Here is a 19,341-nt window from a genome sequence, read left to right on the forward strand (position 1 = left end):
ACGTGACATCTTGCTTCGTTCAGCAACAAGCATCACCAGTTGCGTTGAAATTGGGTTGTGTAAATATTAGCAGCAAAATGCTCATGGACTTAGTTTATTGGGAATAAAGGAATTTCATACGGAGGCATTGAATAATATTAAAAAAAAAAAAAAATTTAGAGTACCCAATTAATTTTTTTCCAAATAAGGGGCAATTTAGCATGGCCAATCCACCTAACCTGCACATCTTTGGGCAGTGGGGGCGAAACCCACGCAGACACTGGGAGAATATGCAAACTCCACACCGACAGTGATCCCTGGCCGGGATCGAACCTGGGCCCTCAGTGCCATAGGCAGCAGTGCTAACCACTGTGCCAACAGTGGGGAGAGGGGACATCCTTGCCTTGTCCCCCGGTGCAGCTTAAAATAGCCTGACATCAGCCAATTCGTTCGAACGCTTGCTACTGGTGCCTGATATAGCAACCGCACCCAATCAATGAAGCTCTGTCCAAACCCAAACCTCCCACAAATAATTCCACTCCACCCGGTCAAAGGCCTTCTCCGCGTCCATCGCAACCACCATCTCCATCTCTTCTCTTTCTCTTTCCCCCCCCCCCCTCCCTCTGAGGGCATCATGATAATGTTTAGGAGCCTTCTAACATTGGCCGTAAGTTGCCTGCTCTTCACAAACTCCGTCTGGTCTTCCCCTATCACCTCTGGAATACAGCCCTCTATCCTTGTGGCACAACATCTCGGAGAACTTCTTGTAAAATTCCACTGGGTAGCCGTCCAGTCCCGGGGCCTTACCCAACTGCATGGCCTCCAGCCCCTCCATTATTTCCTCAATTTCCATTGGGGCCCCCAACCCTTCCACCAGTCCTTCCTCCACCTTCGGGAACTTTAACTGACCCAGGTACTGCCTCATCCCTTCCAACCCAGCCGGGGGTTCCGACTCTCATAACTTGCTATAAAACTCCTTAAACACCCCATTCACCCCTACTGGGTCCAAGACCGCATTCCCTCTTCTGTCCTTTACTCTCCGTATCTCCCTGGCCATCTCCCTTTTCCTCAGCTGATGCGCTGGCATCCTACTGGCCTTCTCCCCATACTCGTATACCCCCCTCTACTTCCTCTATTGCTCCACCCCCTTCCCTGTAGATAACAGCCCAAACTCCATCTGTAGCCTCTGCCGCTCCTTCAGTAACCCTGCCTCCGGAGCCTCCTATCTGCCTGGAGTATCTCCCCAACCAGCATATCCACCGCTGCTCGTTCCATCTTTTCTCTATGGGCCCGTATCGAGATTAACTCTCCCTTAACCACTGCCTTCACAGCTTCCTGCACCGTTGCTGCCGAGACTTCCCCCATATCATTTATTTCCAGATAGTTCTGGATGGACTTGCTCACCCGCCCGCACCCCCCCCTCATCTGCTAAAAGTCCAACATCTAACCTCCATAGCGGGTGCTGCCCTCTCTCCTTACTCACCTGTAAATCCACGCAATATGGGTCATGGTCCGACACAGCGATCGCCAAATACTCTATCAACCACCACCGCCAGTAACGCCCTGCTCAGGATAAAAAAGTCGATCCGAGAATATACTTTGTGCACATGGGAGAAAAAAGATAACTCCTTCACTCTTGCCCCATGGATCTACCCCCCACCTGGTCCATGAACCCCTTTAGTTCCTCCGCTATGGCTGGCACCCTCCCTGTCCTAGATTTCGACCGGTCCAACCTTGGGTCAATGACCGTATTAAAATCTTCACCCCATGATCAGCTTATGTGACTCTAGGTCCGGGATCTTATCTAGCACCTGCCTCATAAATTCCACATCGACCCAATTTGGTGCATATATATTCACAAGTACCATCCGCGTCCCCTCAAGCTTCCCACTCATCATGATGTACCTGCCCCCCGCATCTGACTCAATTCTCCCTGCCTCAAATGCCACCTGTTTGTTGATCAGGATCGCGACCCACCTGGTCTTAAAGTCCAGCCCTGAATGAAGTACTTGCCCGACCCACCTCTTCCTCAGACAGGTCCAGCCTATAACCTTCAGGTGTGTCTCTTGTAACATTGCCACGTCTGCCTTCAGGCCCCTCAGGTGTGCGAACACGCGAGCCCTCTTAACCAGCCATTTAGCCCTATGACATTCCAAGAGATCAGCCATCACACTTCTTAGGCCAGCCTCCAGCTCGTGTTCCTCGCCTCCTCAACCTCCCTTTTGTCCCCTAACAACAGCTCCTCCCCTGTCAGCAGAGCAGCTCCGCCCCCCCCTCCCACATTAGAAGCACCACAATCCCAACCCCCCATACCAAGCTTATGACCTGCTCACCCCCCACTGCGCTTCAGTGAACTAGCTCACCTAGCTAGCCTGGTAGCACCCACCTATGGCGCCAGACCCCCTATCTCCCTATTGTTCTCTCTCTTCCCCCTCCCTGCTCGGACATACATATTCAGAGCATCACAGTCCCCAGTAAACAAACAGTAGAAAAAAATCCCTCCACCCATCACCCACCAGAGCAGAATTAAATTACATTTCTGAGCAACTGCTCAAACATCTTGACAAAACGAAAACCAAAGAAAAAGGAAGGGGCAAAAAAAAACAAGAATAATCCCTTATTGCAGAGAGCACTGCATATCCAGAACCTCTCATAAATAACTTTAAGCCAAGTCGACTCTGCCATGCCCTCCCCCAAGATTCAGTGTCCTTAGACCCCTGCCAGCCATTTACCCTTGATAACGTTCATCGCTTCGTCCGGCGATTCAAAACTTGACTGCTGTTCGACAGATGAAGGCTGCAGTAGAACAAAACATCCAACTGTCTTGGTTTTCTTGTTAGTGGATCAAAGTTTTGTTCTGTCGAAGCACATTAGACAAGTGAAGGAAAGCATCAAACAGAAGGAAAATGCATATAACTGTGCAAAGATGAGTGGCAGGTCAGATGATTGGTCAGAATCATGGTCGGCGAAGTATGTCCCTTAGTGTCCAAAGGTTAGGTGGGATTGCGGGGTTGCAGGGTTCGGGGGGTGGGGGTGGAGAAGAGTGCTCTTTCAGAGGGTTGATGCAGACCCGATGAACCAAATGGCTTCCTTCTGCATTGTAGGGATTCCATGATTCTGTGACTATAAAGAACGGTAGAGAATGACTAAAAGGTTAATCAGGAGAAATAAAATAAGAGTATGAGCAGAAGCTAGCTAGAACTGTAATAATGGATGGCAAGAGTTTCTACAGGTATTAAAAAAGGGTAGGTGAAAGCAGTGGAGTGTTTTAAATGTGGTGGGCCACACTATGCGAATCACTGCAAATTTATGAATGCTATTTGTCACCGGCACGAAAGGAAGGCACTTAGCGAAGAAATGCAGGGGTCAGAAGAGCAAGGCGAAGGGTGAGCAAGAAAATTGCAATCTACTCGGATGATATCTTTTTAAAAATAAATTTAGAGTACCCAATTAAGGGGCAGTTTAGCATGGCCAATCCACCTAACCTGCACATCTTTGGGTTGTGGGGGTGAAACCCACGCAGACATGGGGAGAATGTGCAAACTCCACACCGACAATGACCCAGGGCCGGGATTCGAACCTGGGTCCTCGGCGCCGCAGTCCCAGTGCTATCCACTGCGCCACATCCCGCCGCCTTGGATGATATCTTTATTTCAGGGAAGACTAAAGACCAGCACGTCAGCAATCTGGATCAAGTTTTAAAAGTGTGCAGAGGTGGGACTGAGTCTGAAGAGAAGTGAGTGCGTTTTCAAGTCACAAAATGTAGAGTATCTAGGCCACAGAATCACTGCACAAGGCCTGTGCAGCGGAAAATTTGAGCCATTAAGGAAGCTCTCTGGGCCCAGGAATGTGTCCGCTAAGGTCATTTTGGGGCTTGCTAAGCAATTACGGAAAGTTTTTGACAGACCTGTCTACAGTGTTAGCTCCACTGTACCTACTTCTGCACAAAGAAACCAAATGGAAGTGGAAGTCCACACAGAAGAAGGCTTTCAGGGATGTGAAAGAACTGCTGCAGTCTAGTCCATTTTGATCCAGACAAGGAACTTATCTAGTCATGTGATGCCTCGCCCTACGGTGTGAGGGTGGTACTTTTTCATTTAATGGATGATGGGTCCGGAAAATCCATCAGTTTTGCACCAAGGACACTGACAAGGGCCGCAGAGGGGATATTCCAGTGGTCAAAGAAAGAGGGTCTCTTTCAAAGAAAGATTGGACCTCTAAGGTTGTTTGTTCACCAGATGTACTGACCACTTAATGAGTCTTCAGTGAGGCAAATGTGTTCCTCCCATGACCTCAACTAGAATGCAGTGCTGGGCACTTACATTGTCACCTTATCAGTATAATATTGTGTACAGAGCAGGAGACTGCGCAAATGCAGATCCTTTGAGTCCTCTCTCTCACTGGATTTGCCATCCAAGATTCTGTGTCCTCCCGAGACAATTTTCGTACTCGGTGACTTGCGCATTCTCCAGTAAACACAAAGCAAATTAAGCAGTGGACGGACAGAGATTTTCTGTCGCAAATAGAAGATGATGAGTTGAAGCCTTATGTGAAGCTTAGAGAAGTGTGCGAGGTGGATTCATACTGTGGGGGTCAAGAGTGGTGGTTCCAACCCCATGTCATTCGAAGGTCATGGATGAAATTCATGAAGGTTATCCAGGTGCTTCTAGAATGATGAGACGAGCCAGGCTGTATGTTTGGTGACTTAGAGAACAACATGAAATCCTGTTCGACATGTCAGAGAAACCAGAAGATGGCGACACCAGGACCGCTTCATCCGTGGGAGTGGCTTGATAGGCCCGCTCGGGTGCAGACTACATGTGGACTTTTCCGGACCTTTCATGTGCCACATGTTTTTGGTTGTCGTAGATGCACATTCAAAATGGTTGGAAGCATATTTCATGAGTTATATTACAGTTCCTATGATAATTGAGAAGCTAATCAAATTTTTGCAAATCATGGTCTGCCAGATTTGCTTGTTTCTGATAACGGCACAAGAATGGTGTAGCCATATATGTACTGCGCCGTTTCATCTGACCTCGAATGGTTTGACGGAGTGAGCTGTCCAAACTCTGAAAGAGGAATTGAATAGAATGGCACGTGATATTCTTGAATACATAGCTCTCAAGATTCTTATTCCAGTATCGTTTCATGACACAATCCAAACCGGGCTCTCTCCAGCAGAATTATTGTTAGGTAGAAGACCGAAGTATCATCTGGATCTGCTCATCATCCAGATTTCAGAGCAAAAGTGAGCACGAGACAGAGGAGCAGAAGGAACAACACCACTGCCTTGCCAAAGGGACAGTTCAAACCGGATGATCAGGTTTACATGAACTTTGGCACTGAGAGGTGGTTACTGGAATTGATTTTAAACCAAAGTGGTCTAGTATCTTGGGTTGTCAGACTGCAACATGGAAGAGTAGTTCGCAGACATCAAGACCATATTTGTTTACGTTATGATTCAGCGTTTCTGAGTCAGCAACTGTTGCAGATAACCTGGTAGAAGGTGATGCTGCTGTACGCATTTACAAGGAAGTGGTATCTCCAGGTTTGCCAGTCGACTTTGCTGGGGAGTTCAAAAGGAACGTCCATGTTCGGATTCTCAATCTACCTCTTCGCCTATGATTCTAGATTAGCCATTACAAGAGTCACCACTGGTATTGTGTGAGTCACAATGCAACCGCAAAGTTCCTGGCAGACTTTTGTATAGTTAAGATATTAATTTTGTCACATTTCTGTCCTGATGGAGGATTGAAATTAGTGTAATTTTGAGTGCAGAGTGTTCTTGTAAGGCTTTCTTTCTGTGTAATCCTAATTGCCTTGATTGGAGGCCAGTAAGGAGGTCTGAGCAAGGGGGACCATTGGATGCTTTGCAAAGGAGATTGGAAGGCAAGTGGATAAAATGGATCCAGCAACTGAGTGGACCGTACCTCCTTTTAGCTGCCCAAGGCCCAGGAAACTGGGATGGCTAGAGTTAAATTTTAAATTAGAGTTAAATGAGGCAAGCATCTTCTATATAATTTAACCCTCCCACCCCCAATAGCCATTAAATTGGAGGTGAGCTAGTTAGAATCGGGCTTCTGAAATTTAACATTTTAGCTTTCCACCTGACTCAAATCGCCTGCTTTTTTGGGGGGTGAAATTTATCCCATTGAGTTAGTTTTTTGCCGATTTGTGACTGCATTGACAGGATCAGGGGGCTACATTCGACCACCTAGAGCTGGCTCCCCAAAATTTTGAAATCTAAACATGTTATAAACAGGAGGGGATTTAATTTAAAAGGTGCTAATATCTCCTCTTGCCACTCTTAAATGGAAAGGTATTTTTGTTTTTTTAATGACCACAGACGAGTTTGAGGCAAGTGTATAAGAGAAACCAGTATTTAGTACATTAATAGTATGTGCAATACTCTTCAGATCCCAGCCGGGTCTGAGGCATCCGTTCCAAACCTGGCTGACCTTTATATTACAGGTAAATAGAGTCCCATGGGCTCCCCGCCCCTCAGTGGGGGAGCTCGTACTCAGCGAGGCTCGTGGGGAGGCTAATTGCTTCTACCCCATAGATCTTGTGCAGGTTATAAGAGATTTGCTTTCCCCTTTATGAGCAGTCGTGTATTTCCACCTCTTTGGTTTTGATGGATCTAATTTCTGTTAATAGTCCCACAGCAGACCTGAGATCTGATGAACTCAAAGCTTTAGTTTATTTGCGCACACACAAACGTGGGTGGCGGGTTGCAATGTTGCCTCCTTTGCATTCATACAGTAAAAGAGGATAGAGAAAGTAAATATTTAAAGTGCAGAGACCCACAAAGAAAGATAATATGATTTCATGTGGGTTCCAGAATCCAAGTCCAATAAGCTATTATTTCCAGGAGGCTGGCAGGTTGACAACCAATGCTGGATAATTCACTTTTTCGGTGGTGACACAATGAGATAGGTATGCAGAGTTAATTCAGTCGTGTAGGTAATAGTACAGCCTTTCTAGTAGGAGCAGTGTAGGTGGGGCCAGGTATCCCAACTGGGCCAGAGCTCCTTGACTGTGATGCTGCTTGTTAGATGGTAAAATGGCAGATTGACTTTGCCGTACAGCAAGGCAATATCATTAGTTCCGCAAACCTGATGTGCATGTCGCATGACTCCCACCTCTTCACACTATCATTGACAAAGGGTGCGTATCCCTCAGATTGAATGTCCCGAGAGTGAAATGTCTTGACCATTAAGAATTGAAAGGAAGGTCATGGGGCCCCTTGTCTTAGCAGACTCCTGTTGGCAGCCTGGGTTATGAAATACAGATGGCCATTGCAAACCTCTCTTTGAATTTGGGGTCTGTGCATGTCACAATGTGTTGTTGGTGGCTCTTTAGAGATGTTGGTGTGCGAGTTTCCCTGATACTGCCAGGTAGCTCCTTTTGTTCGAGGGTCACAGACAGACGTAGTTTCAGCCATTTTAGATGTGTCCAGTTTTACTTTTTTTTTTAGAGGTAACAATGAGCACATCAAGATTGCAGGGTGGGGGTCTAGGTTCTTCGACAAATGTCATTTGTTTTTCTCATTCACCTAAATTTGGGATCTTCTGCAAAATCTAATTTTGGGATCTTCTGCAAAATAGCTGATTCTCATCTTAATTTGTATTTCTCTTTCAGATCCTGACTAAACTGAACTCTAATTTTAGAGTTTGTTTTTTCCTGTTGTCTATCTTAGTTAAGCAAGTCGCTTCATAGTATTTTGCAATGTAATGTTATAGCCACTGTAAATCTTAATGATTAATTCCTCAGGAGGGAATGGGAAAAGCTGAGCCATGGTCCAATGCACAACAGTCACTTGACAATGGCAGTGTGGCAGCAGGAAAATGGAGGGTGCCTTCTTATAAAGATTATTTGGAGTTATTCAGAAGCCTGCTGGACTGTGGGAAAATGAAGGTGAGTTTTGGTTGTAATGTAGAACTCTCCAACACCTCATCTCATTCAAATTTGATATTTCTTTTAAAAATTCAGTCAAATAAAAAGAAGTGAAATTAAAAAGGGAGTTAGTGGTCCAGATCTCTGGAATGCGGATTGCTAGAGTCCGAGTGTATCTTCAAGATGTGCCACTGTGGGGACCCTTTGGGAGTCCTAATGTATTGACTTTGTAGTAATTGTCCGCAAAGTTTGAACTTGTGGTGAGCCATTTTCCTGCTCCCCAGGACACTCCAAAAACATCTCTAACTCTGAGTTGGAATCGCAGGCTTGAGACAGTTTTGACTTACTTACTTAAACAATTACCCAGGAAATGTTAGACAGAAAAATCCTAGTCAAACTTCTCGGTAACAGAACCTGACTACCTCTCCCCACCATCTGACCCATCTCCATCCCCTGACCCGACGTGATCCAAGCTCGCCACCCTAACTCATTACTCACTTACTCATTCACTAATAAAGAAGAAAGAAAACTACAGCACAGAAACAGGCCCTTTGGCCCTCCAACCATGTGCTGACCATGCTGCCCGTCTAACCTAAAACCTTCCGAAATTCCAGGCTCCATGGCCGGGATTCTCCAATCCCACCAGCAAGTTCTGACGCCGGCGTGAAAAGTGGTGTGAACCACTCCGGCGTCAACTATCGTCGATTGTCAGGTATGCAACCCTTTCTAGTGGGCTAGGTCTGTGCCGGGGTGGTCTCCGTTGCTACAGCTGGCGTGGCACGGCATACACGGGTCCACGCGTGCGAGCCGCGGCTGGCGCGAGTTCGTGCATGCGCATGTGTTCCCATCTCCGCGCCGGCCCCCGGGCAATATGGTGGAGCCCTACAGGGGCCCGGCGCGGAGGAACATAGGCCCCCACAGAACCAGCCTGCCCGCCGATCGATAGGCCCCGATCGCGGGCCAGGCCACCGTGGATCTCTTTCCCCCCCCCCCCAACTCGGTGCGGGGTTGGAGAATCCTGGCCCATATCCCTCTATTCCCATCCTATTCATATATTTGTCAAGATGCTCCTTGAACGTCACTATCGTACCTGCTTCAGCCACCTCTGATAGCGAGTTCCAGGCGCCCACTACCCTCTGTCTAAAAAGACTTCCCTCGCACATCTCCTCTAAACATTGCCCCTTACACCTGAAATCTATATCCCCTAGTTCATAAGATATAGGAACAGAATTAGGTAATTCAGTCCATTGAGTCTGTTCCACCAGTCTATCATGGCTGATATGTTCCTCATCTGTTGCCTACAATGCTGCAGACCAAGAGCTGGATGATGTAATCAGCCTGAGTGTCTCCTCCTTAGAACACACAAACCTTCAATCTGATCATGGACGATCTCACTCTCCTGCCCCCTCTCTATAACCCTTCAACCCATTACTAATTGAAAATCTATCTAACTCCTCCTTAAATTTGCTCACTGTCCCAGCATCCACTGCACTCTGGTGAAGCGAATTCCACAGATTCACAACTCTTTGGAGAAGTAGTTTCCCCTCAAATTTGTTTTAAATTTGATACCTCTTACTTTAAGATTATGACCTCTTGATTTAGAATGCCCACACGAGGAATCATCTGTTCCACGTCTACTTTATCCATACTTTTTAGTATCTTGTATATCTCAATTTGACCTCCCTTCATTCTTCTAAACTCTAGAGAGTAATGGCCTAAACTGTTCAATCTTTCCTCATACGACAAACCCCTCATCTCTGGAATCAATCTAGTGAACTTCCTCTGAATTGCCTCCAATGCCACTAATCTTTTCTCAAATAAGGGGCCCAAAACTGTGCACAATACTCCAGGTGTGGTCTCGTCAATGCCTTGTATAGTTGCAGCAACACTTCCTTACCTTTATACTCAATTCCTTTTGCTATAAATCCCAACATTCCATTTGCTTTCCTTATCTGCTGCACCTGCATGCTTGTTTTCTGTGTCTCATGCACGAGGACACCCAGATCCCTCTGCATCGGAGCTCCCCGAAATCTGTCCCCATTTCGGTAATAAGTTGCGTTCCCATTTTTTTGACCCAAATGCATGACCTCACACTTGTCCACGTTAAACTCCATCTGCCACATTTTGGCCCACTCTCCTAACCTATCTATATCCATTTGTAAGGTTCTTATTTCCTAATTGAAACTCACTGTCCCATCTATTTTTGTGTTATCCCTGTATCCAAGTCATTATTATAGGTTGTAAATAGCTGGGGCCCAAGGGTCGAGCTCTTTGGCACCCCACTAGCTACATCTTGCCATCCAGAAAAAGACCCATTTATCCCGACACACTGTTTCCTGTTCGACAGCCAGTCTTCCATTCAAGCTAATAAATTACTCCTAATCCAATGTGATCTCACCTTATGAATTACCCTTCTGTGTGGCACCTTATCAAACGCTTTCTGGAAATCTGGATATACTATAGGTTCCCCATTATTCACTTTGCTTGTTATATCTTCGAAGAACTAGTAATTGATTCTTGCACCCTGGTATAAGCTCCTGACTATCCAGTCCATCCATGCTCCTCAAAACACACTGAAAAACTGTTTAAAAGCTGTCTCAAACCTTTTCAGTGTATTAATTAACACTTGACAGAACACGGCAGCTCATGCAGTAAAAAAGATATGTCAACTGTGCAGATTCCCTGTGCTAATGTCTCCAAGGTTTCTTGAGTTCTGCAGGATCCTCCATTGGAGGATTGACCAGAAAATGCAGAGGATGGTAAGTAGGTAGTATTTTTGTAATCATCGTCTGAAATGTTGAAAGATTTGGGCCATTATGAGCATGGTTCCCTTTTCCCCTCTGTTTCTGAGGCTTGTAGAAAGCTTGAAACGTTCACGCTTAACTTTAGCTTGCAATGCCCTGGTCTACATGCCCTTTTTCAGAAACGTAGTGAAGGTTGTCACCACGATCATGAAACCAATCACTGTACCGAGAGGAAGTTTATAAAAAAAAATTTTTTTTAAATGCTTTAAAATATATATTTCAAATATATCTGTTGTAGTGTATTTTTGTGGTAAATATATTGAAGGACATGGGTTTAGGTATGTGCAGATACGAGACTTTGAGAAGGCAGGTTCCGGCCTTCCCGCTGCTGCCGCCACGGGGAACACAGGACTGAGTGAGCTCCAGTACATGGGTGGGAGAGGGGAAGGTATTGGACATCTACCAAGAACTTAAGGAATCGGAGGAAACTCTGGTGGAGGAAACTCTGGTGGAGGGGCTAAAGGGCAAGTGGGAAGACGAGCTGGAGGGAGAGATCGAGGCGGATCTGTGGGCGTATGCCCTAAGCAGGATTAACACATCCTCCTGTGCCAGGCTTAGCCTGATACAATTTAAGGTAGTCCACCTGGCACACATGACGGTGGCTCGGATGAGCAAGTTCTTCGGGGTAGAGGACAGGTGTGCGAGATGCGCGGGAAGTCCAGCAAATCATGTCACATGTTTTGGGCATGTACGGAGCTTAGAGGGTTTTGGCAGGGTTTTGCGAAGGCGATGTCCACGGTACTCAAAACACGGGTGGTGCCGAGTCCGGAGGTGGCTATCTTTGGAGTGTCGAAGAGGCGGGAGTTCAGGGGGTGAAAGAGGCTGACGTTTTGGCCTTTGCCTCCCTGGTATGCTGGAGACGAATCTTATTAATGTGGAGGGACTCTAAACCCCCGAGTGTAGAGACCTGGATTAGTGACATGGCTAGGTTTCTTAGTCTCGAGAAAATAAATTTCGCCTTAAGAGGGTCAATGCTGGGATTCACCCGGAGGTGGCAGCTGTTCGTCCACTTTCTCGGGAAAAATTAAAATGTCAGCAGAAGCAGAATTCAAAAAGCGGGAGGGGGGGGCAGACTGCAGTCTTATTGTTGGAGGTGTGAAGTTTGCGATGGGGGTGGAAATGTTTATTGTGTCATGTTGACGTCGCTGTTAAAATAACAAAATTGCAAATACCCCAATAAAAATATTTTAAAAAATATATATATTCAAGGACAAAGCTATTGTAAGAAAATCTCTGCCTTTCCAGATATATAAAAATAATCTTTATTAGTGTCGCAAGTAGGCTTACATTAACACTGAAATCATAGAATTTACAGTGCTGAAGAAGGTCATTTGGCCCATCGTGTCTGCACCGGCTCTTGGAAAGAGCACCCTACTTAAGTCCACACCCAATCCCAGTAACCCCACCTAATCTTTTTGGACACTAAGGGCAGTTTAGCATGGCTAATCCACCGAACCTGCACATCTTTAGACTATAGGAGGAAAACGGAAATAAAGGTACTGTGAAAGTCCTCTATGCGCCACACTACTGCGTCTGTTCGGGTACACCGAGGGACTTGTGGGAGGAAACTGGAGTACCCGGAAGAAACCCATGCAGATTCGGTGAGAATGTGTAGACTCCACACAGATAGTGATCCAAGCCGGGAATTGAACCTGGGTTCCTGGTGCTGTTAAGCAGCAGTGCTTCCGTGTCGCCCATATCCATCTCTGGTCAGGAAAGTTAGTAAATAACATAAAAACATAAGAACTAGGAGCAGGAGTAGGCCATCTGGCCCCTCGAGCCTGCTCCGCCATTCAATGAGATCATGGCTGATCTTTTGTGGACTCAGCTCCACTTTCCGGCCCGAACACCATAACCCTTAATCCCTTTATTCTTCAAAAAACTATCTATCTTTATCTTAAAAACATTTAATGAAGGAACCTCTACTCCTTCACTGGGCAAGGAATTCCATAGATTCACAACCCTTTGGGTGAAGACGTTCCTCCTAAACTCAGTCCTAAATCTACTTCCCCTTATTTTGAGGCTGTGCCCCCTAGTTCTGCTTTCACCCACCAGTGGAAACAGCCTGCCCGCATCTATCCTATCTATTTCCTTCATAATCTTATATGTTACTATAAGATTCCCCCCCCCCATCCTTCTAAATTCCAACGAGTACAGTCCCAGTCTACTCATAATCCAACCCCTTCAGCTCTGGGATTAACCTAGTGAATCTCCTCTGCACACCCTCCAGTGCCAGTACGTCCTTTCTCAAGTAAGGAGACCAAAACTGAACACACTACTCCAGGTGTGGCCTCGCTAACACCTTATACAATTGCAGCAGAACCTCCCTAGTCTTAAACTCCATCCCTCTAGCAATGAAGGACAAAATTCCATTTGCCTTCTTAATCACCTGTTGCACCTGAAAACCAACTTTTTGCGACTCATGCACTGGCACACCCAGGTCTCTCTGCACAGCAGCATGTTTTAATATTTTATCATTTAAATAATAATCCCTTTTGCTGTTATTCCTACCAAAATGGATAACCTCACATTTGTCAACATTGTATTCCATCTGCCAGACCCTCGCCCATTCACTTAGCCTATCCAAATCCCTCTGCAGACTTCCAGCATCTTCTGCACATGGTCCCTTATTGTGTGTCATTTTGTGACTGGCAGGAAGGGATATGCAAAGACCCTGGATTAACTCACCTTCTGAATTTCAGACATATTTAAAATTAGATTATATCAAGAAAACTGGGATGGGGGGGGGGGGAAATATTAATGGTCCCCAAAACCATATTGCACTCATTTCTCATATTCCCATCTTTGCTAAAGTGCCTCCAAGGAACTTGGTTGTTGCTTTTGAGGAACACACTCTTTGCCCCAACCCCTCCCAGCCCCAGCTGTCTACAAAACCTAACTTGTATGGCTGCTCTGAATCTGTTCTCGCACCTCTTGCCATCCTGAACAAGACACAGAGCAGAGGTGATCTCTGTTATCTGCATCTTAAACTTTTCCTTTTTAACTCCAGTCTTCCTTGCCTTTATTTTAGCAGTGCCACATGTCATTGAGAAGCTTGTGAGAAAAGAGAGAAACAATTTAAATACTCATTTATTATTAATAATAATAATAATAATAATAATCTTTATTGTCACAAGTAGGATTACGTTAACACTGCAATAAAGTTACTGTGAAAATCCCCTAGTCGCCATATTCTTGTGCCTGTACACTGGAGGAGAATTCAGAATGCCCAAATTACGTAACAGCGCATCTTCATTTCTTCATGTATCCTGCTCACATTTTCCGAGAAAACCCTATGCTTTTAAAGACAGTTCTAAAATTCAAGCTTCAAAATCTTATCATTGTGCGTTTTGTCTTCCCTTCTACTATTTTTAATCTCTGTCTCCTGTATGATAGTTTCAGCTGTTTGGTTAGACAAATAAAAGGAAGGTCTAATGGAGGTCGGGAATATACATCCAGTGAATGGTAGAACCCTCAAGAGCATTGACAGTCAGAGATCTAGGTGTACAGGTCCGCAGGTCACTGAAAGGGGCAACACCGGTGGAGAAGGTAGTCAAGAAGGCATACAGCATGCTTGCCTTCATTGGCCAGGGCATCGAGTATAAACATTGGCAAGTCATGTTGCAGCTGTACAGAATCTTAGTTAGGCCACACTTGGTATAGTGTTCAATTTTGGTCGCCACACTACCAGAAGGATGCGGAGGCTTTAGAGAGGGTGCAGAAGAGATTTACCAGAATGTTGCCTGGTATGGAGGGCATTAGCTATAAGGAGCGGTTGAATAAACTCTATTTGTTCTCACTGGAACGAAGGAGGTTGAGGGGCGATCTGATAGAGGTCTACAAAATTATGAGGGGCATAGACAAGAGTGGATAGTCAGAGGCTTTTTCCCAGTGTAGGGGGGTCAATTACTAGGGGCATAGGTTTAAGGTGTGAGGGGCAAGGTTTAGAGGAGATGTATGAGGCAAGTTTTTTTACACAGAGGGTAGTGGGTGCCTGGAACTCTGCCGGAGGAGGTGGTGGGAGCAGGGACGATAGTGATATTTAAGGGGCATCTTGACAAATAGATGAATAGGATGTGAATAGAGGGATAAGGACCCCGGAAGTGCAGAAGATTTTAGTTCAGACGGGCAGCATGGTCGGTACAGGCTTGGAGGGCCGAAGGGCCTGTTCCTGTGCTGTACTTTTCTTTGTTCTTTGTTCTCTGGACAACAAAACTGCAGTTTTTCCCCCCAATTTCAATTAAAGGTAAAATGATTTTAAAATTAGAAAATATAATCAATTTCTTTTAAATCATCATGATTGAACTTGTGAAGCATATAAGACAGTGAGTGCACAATGAACCAGGATCTGCCATTTCAGGATAATAATCTGACTATTCATGTTTTATATTTTAAGGAATTCGGATTGGTTGAGACATTCCAGATGTTTGATTCACCCCTGAAATCTTTAAATCAGCTGCTGTATGATGAGTTTATTAAATCGGTGCTCAAGATCATTGAAAAGTTGGATCTGACAGTGGACAGACAAAGCCAGAGTGAAGAAGGGGTATTACATTTTTGCCTTTACATTGATCAGTGGAAATGGAATCTCTTGTATTGCCAGACTTTCTTTGTTTACAAAGTTGCTGTCTCACAGAAGAACTTTAAAGATTAGTATTAATTTTGGATTGTCAGTGTAATTTAAAGTTGGACATGTTTACAGTTTACACCGAGGCCAGGACCTTCTTACATTGATGCAGGGATAGCAAACTGAACTTCTTCTTGCAGCTCTAGGTATCTGTTTAATTGAAATTTACTGGTGCCTCAGTGCCAGTTAAATTTTAATATCTCTTGGAAGGTAATTAGGGATGGGCAATAAATGTTACTGCACCACATCCCAAGCTGTTTCTGTATAACGGCAGCACTGATATCTACCCGGTAATGTGGGAAATTGCCCAGGGAGCTCCTGTCCACAACAAGCAGGACAAATCCAACCTGATCAATTAGTCTACTCTTGATCATCAGCAAAGTGATGGAAGAAGTCGTCAGCAATTATATCAAGTGGCACTTACCCAGCAATAACCTACTCACTGATGGTTCAGTTCCACCAGGGTTATTCAGCTTCCAATCTCATTGCAGCCTTGGTCCAAACATTGCAAAAAAAGTGAGTTGAGGTTCTTTGCCATCGACATCAAGGCAGTACTTGACTACATGTGGCATCAAGGGACCCTAGCAAAACTGGAGTCCGTGGGAATCGGTTGGGAGGTGGGGGGGGGGGGGAAGGAAAGGAGAGAGAGACTCTTCATGGTTGGAGTCATCCCTGGCACAAAGGAAGATGGCCAAGGCTCCTTCAACAGCACCTTCCAAACCTGTGATCTATTCCACCTCAAAGGCCAAGGGAAGTAGATGTATGGGAACACCACCACCTGTAAGTTCCTCTCCTAGCCAGAAGCCATGCTGACTTGGAACTGTATTGCTGTTCCTTCACTGCCACTTGGTCAAAATTCTGAAACTCCCTCCTAAACATGACTGTGGGAGTACCTACACCACATGGACTGCAGCGGTTCAAGAAGGTGGCTCACCATCTTCTCCAGGGCAATTAGGGATGGGCAATGAATGGTGACACGCCCAGTGAAAGAAAAAAGTGTAATGTTTGAAACTGAATTTTAATCTGATTAACAATTGCCTATTTAAAAATCATGAGATGGTGTGATGTTTAGCTGCAGAAACTAGCTCAGAGCAAAAAGAATTTATTAAAGGATGTGCCATGAAGTGAATTTCCCTGTTTGCTTTGCAGGGCTCAGGTGACATCAACAGCAGTATTGTAATCCCTACATCTGATCCAGCAGCAAATCTACAGCCAACTAAACCAAAAGATTTTACTGCCTTATTCAATTTAGTAGAATTCTGTGGGTAAGTGTGCAGACTACTTCATGAAATTGTATATAATTCAGTTTAATAATTTTAAAATAAAAATACCATCTGATACGTTATCACAACCTACAGTTTCTTTCTTTGTAGTTGTGGACTGACTTCATTGCAATTGTGCATTGGCCCTTTGAAGTCACGACTCCAGATGGTGGCATTTAAATAATGAATATATTTAAAAATCAGGGGCGAAATTCTCCCCAAACGGCGCGATGTCCGCCGACTGGTGCCCAAAATGGCGCCAATCAGACGGGCATCGCGGCGCCCCAAAGGTGCGGAATGCTCCGCATCTTTGGGGGCCGAGCCCCAACATTGAGGGGCTAGGCCGGCGCCGGAGGGATTTCCGCCCTGCCAGCTGGCGGAAACGGACTTTGTTGCCCCGCCAGCTGGCGCGGAAATGACATGTCGGGGCGGCGCATGCGCAGGAGCGTCAGCGGCCGCTGACAGTTTCCCACGCATGCGTAGTGGGGAGAGTCTCTTCCGCCTCCGCCATAGTGGAGACCGTTGCGGAGGCGGAAGGGAAAGAGTGCCCCCACGGCACAGGCCCGCCGGCGGATCGGTGGGCCCCGATCGCGGGCCAGGCCACCGTGGGGGCACCCCCTGGGGCCAGATCGCCCCGCCCCCCCCCCCCCCCCCCCCCCCAGGACCCCGGAGCCTGCCCACGCCGCCTTGTCCCGCCGGTAAATAGGTACTCTAATTTACGCCGGCGGGACAGGCAATTTATCGGCGGTACCGGAGACTTCGGCAACTGGCGGGGGCGGGATTCACGGCAGCCAACGGCCGTTCTCAGACCCGCTGGGGGGTCGGAGAATGACGCCCCAGGTGATAGACACTTAGTGCTAGTGGGGACTTGATACTGTATATTGTGCCAATCTTTCTGATCGGTTTTGGCTCTGACTGGTCTGGTGTGCACCCATAAAAACAAATATAGTCCTTCCTAGCTCTGGGCGAAGTATAGTAGGTCCACATAGTTCAAAGAATAAAAAAAATGTAACTTTTAAGCTTGAATATGTCTTGAGAATTTGACCATCAGGACTGCCTGCCTCTGAACCATAATTTGGAAATGGGATTGCAAACAGTAGAGTTTGATTGCACAACAGTGTGTATGTCATGATCGTACTTCACATCGCACTTGATTGGTGATTAGGGTGGTGCCATATATGTTATCTAAAACACATCATTGGCAATGTATATCTACCATGTGAAACATGTTCAAAATTTAAATGCTTTATAGTGAATTATCACCGAGTTAGCTTCCGAGCACAGGTGCACAATTTTGTCCAAGCCAAACCTCTTGAGAATATTATTTGCATTACTGTCTTGCAATACTTGAAATTTTTCTGTTTCTCATCAACAAAAATTGTTTCATAAATCAGGGAATTGTTGTTAGAAAAACACACCGACTTCTTTGAACAGTGGGTGTATAGATTTGGACACGAGCTCATTCTACGATCGACACAATTTCCACTGGTCAGCGGATTCTACAAGCTTCTGTCGGTCACAATGAAAATAGCCCAAAAAATTAAATATTTTGAGGTAAAGAAATGATACACATTTTTCTTCCTTCTCTTTCTGTTATTTTGCATGAAATACTTTTCCTTGTCTGAGAGGGCGGAGGTGTGCAGCTAGCTGAGAAACCCCGGCCAAGGTCACATTTGAGCTAGTTACTGCATCGTATGTTAGAACAATCTAGTGTGACTATCCCTCCTCTTGGGAGAAGGCCTCATTTTAGCTCTTGTCCTCTAAAGCTATGGGTAAACCCTCAGACAAGTTGCTTTTAGCTCCAAAGCTGCCAAGGTGAATTTTATCAAATGACCTATTTTTGTGAATTATTAACATTCTTCTAACTTTAATAAAATCTGTTATATTCAAGTGTGCAGCACTTTGTATTACTCATTGGATAAAGACATTTTTCCTGAAATCCCTGTTGGTGACTATATTATATTTTTGACCTTTATTTTCTTTTACATTTCCCTATCAAATCCTTTCAGTATTTTAAAGACCTCTATTGGTTCGCCCCTAGGGAAAAGAGCCTCAGCCTGTTTGATCTTTTGTGATAAATATATCCTCTCAGATGATGTCATCCATGTCAGCTTGTACCTACTCTGGTACCTCTGTATTCATTTCAATAGTATGGCAACCAACTAAGGTTTAGTATAAGCTTAATGTAACTTTTCTACTTACCAATTTTTTCCCCTCTGGACATAAACATCAATTTTTGAATTGAACATCGACATTTGACTTGGGCGGAACGGTGGGGCAGTGGTTAGCACTGCTGCCTCACAGCACCGAGGACCTGGGTTCGATCCCCGCCCGGGTCACTGTCCGTGTGGAGTTTGCACATTCTCCCCGTGTCTGCGTGGGTCTCACCCCCGCAACCCAAAAAAGTGCAGAGTAGGTGGATTGGCCATGCTAAATTGCCCCTATTTGGAAATAAATATTGGGTACTCTTAAATTTATTTTAAAAAAATAAATTGAACATCAACATTTGGTTTACTCTTTTATGGCCTTATTAACCTGCATCACTACCTTTAGTGGTTTGTGTATCTGTATCCTTAATTCCCTTTTCTCCTTTACCCCATTCAGGCCCTTATTATTCAAGAAGTATGTTGCTGCCTTATTCTTCCTACCAAAATATACTACTTTAGACCTATTTATTCCAGAATTAGTTTGCCAATTACATGTGCATTTTGCAAATTTCTTAATGCTGCCCATTATTTTGTCACTTTCTTCCTTTGTATCTGCAAGTTGC

At 45.3% G+C, this 19,341-nt stretch overlaps 1 protein-coding gene across 5 annotated transcripts in view; it reads left to right on the forward strand.

Moving 5' to 3' along the window:
- Nucleotides 1-19,341, forward strand: part of prkdc (protein kinase, DNA-activated, catalytic subunit) — a 344,146-nt gene that overhangs the window by 23,040 nt on the left and 301,765 nt on the right. For all 5 annotated transcript variants that reach the window (XM_072467802.1, XM_072467803.1, XM_072467800.1 and 2 more), the window contains 4 exons: nt 7,756-7,899; nt 15,079-15,228; nt 16,459-16,574; nt 17,966-18,125. In XM_072467802.1, the coding sequence (XP_072323903.1) occupies nt 7,756-7,899; nt 15,079-15,228; nt 16,459-16,574; nt 17,966-18,125 (570 nt within the window). The remainder of the gene's footprint in view (nt 1-7,755; nt 7,900-15,078; nt 15,229-16,458; nt 16,575-17,965; nt 18,126-19,341) is intronic.

The sequence above is a fragment of the Scyliorhinus torazame genome, chromosome 11 (assembly GCF_047496885.1).
Source record: "Scyliorhinus torazame isolate Kashiwa2021f chromosome 11, sScyTor2.1, whole genome shotgun sequence".
NCBI lineage: Eukaryota > Metazoa > Chordata > Chondrichthyes > Carcharhiniformes > Scyliorhinidae > Scyliorhinus > Scyliorhinus torazame.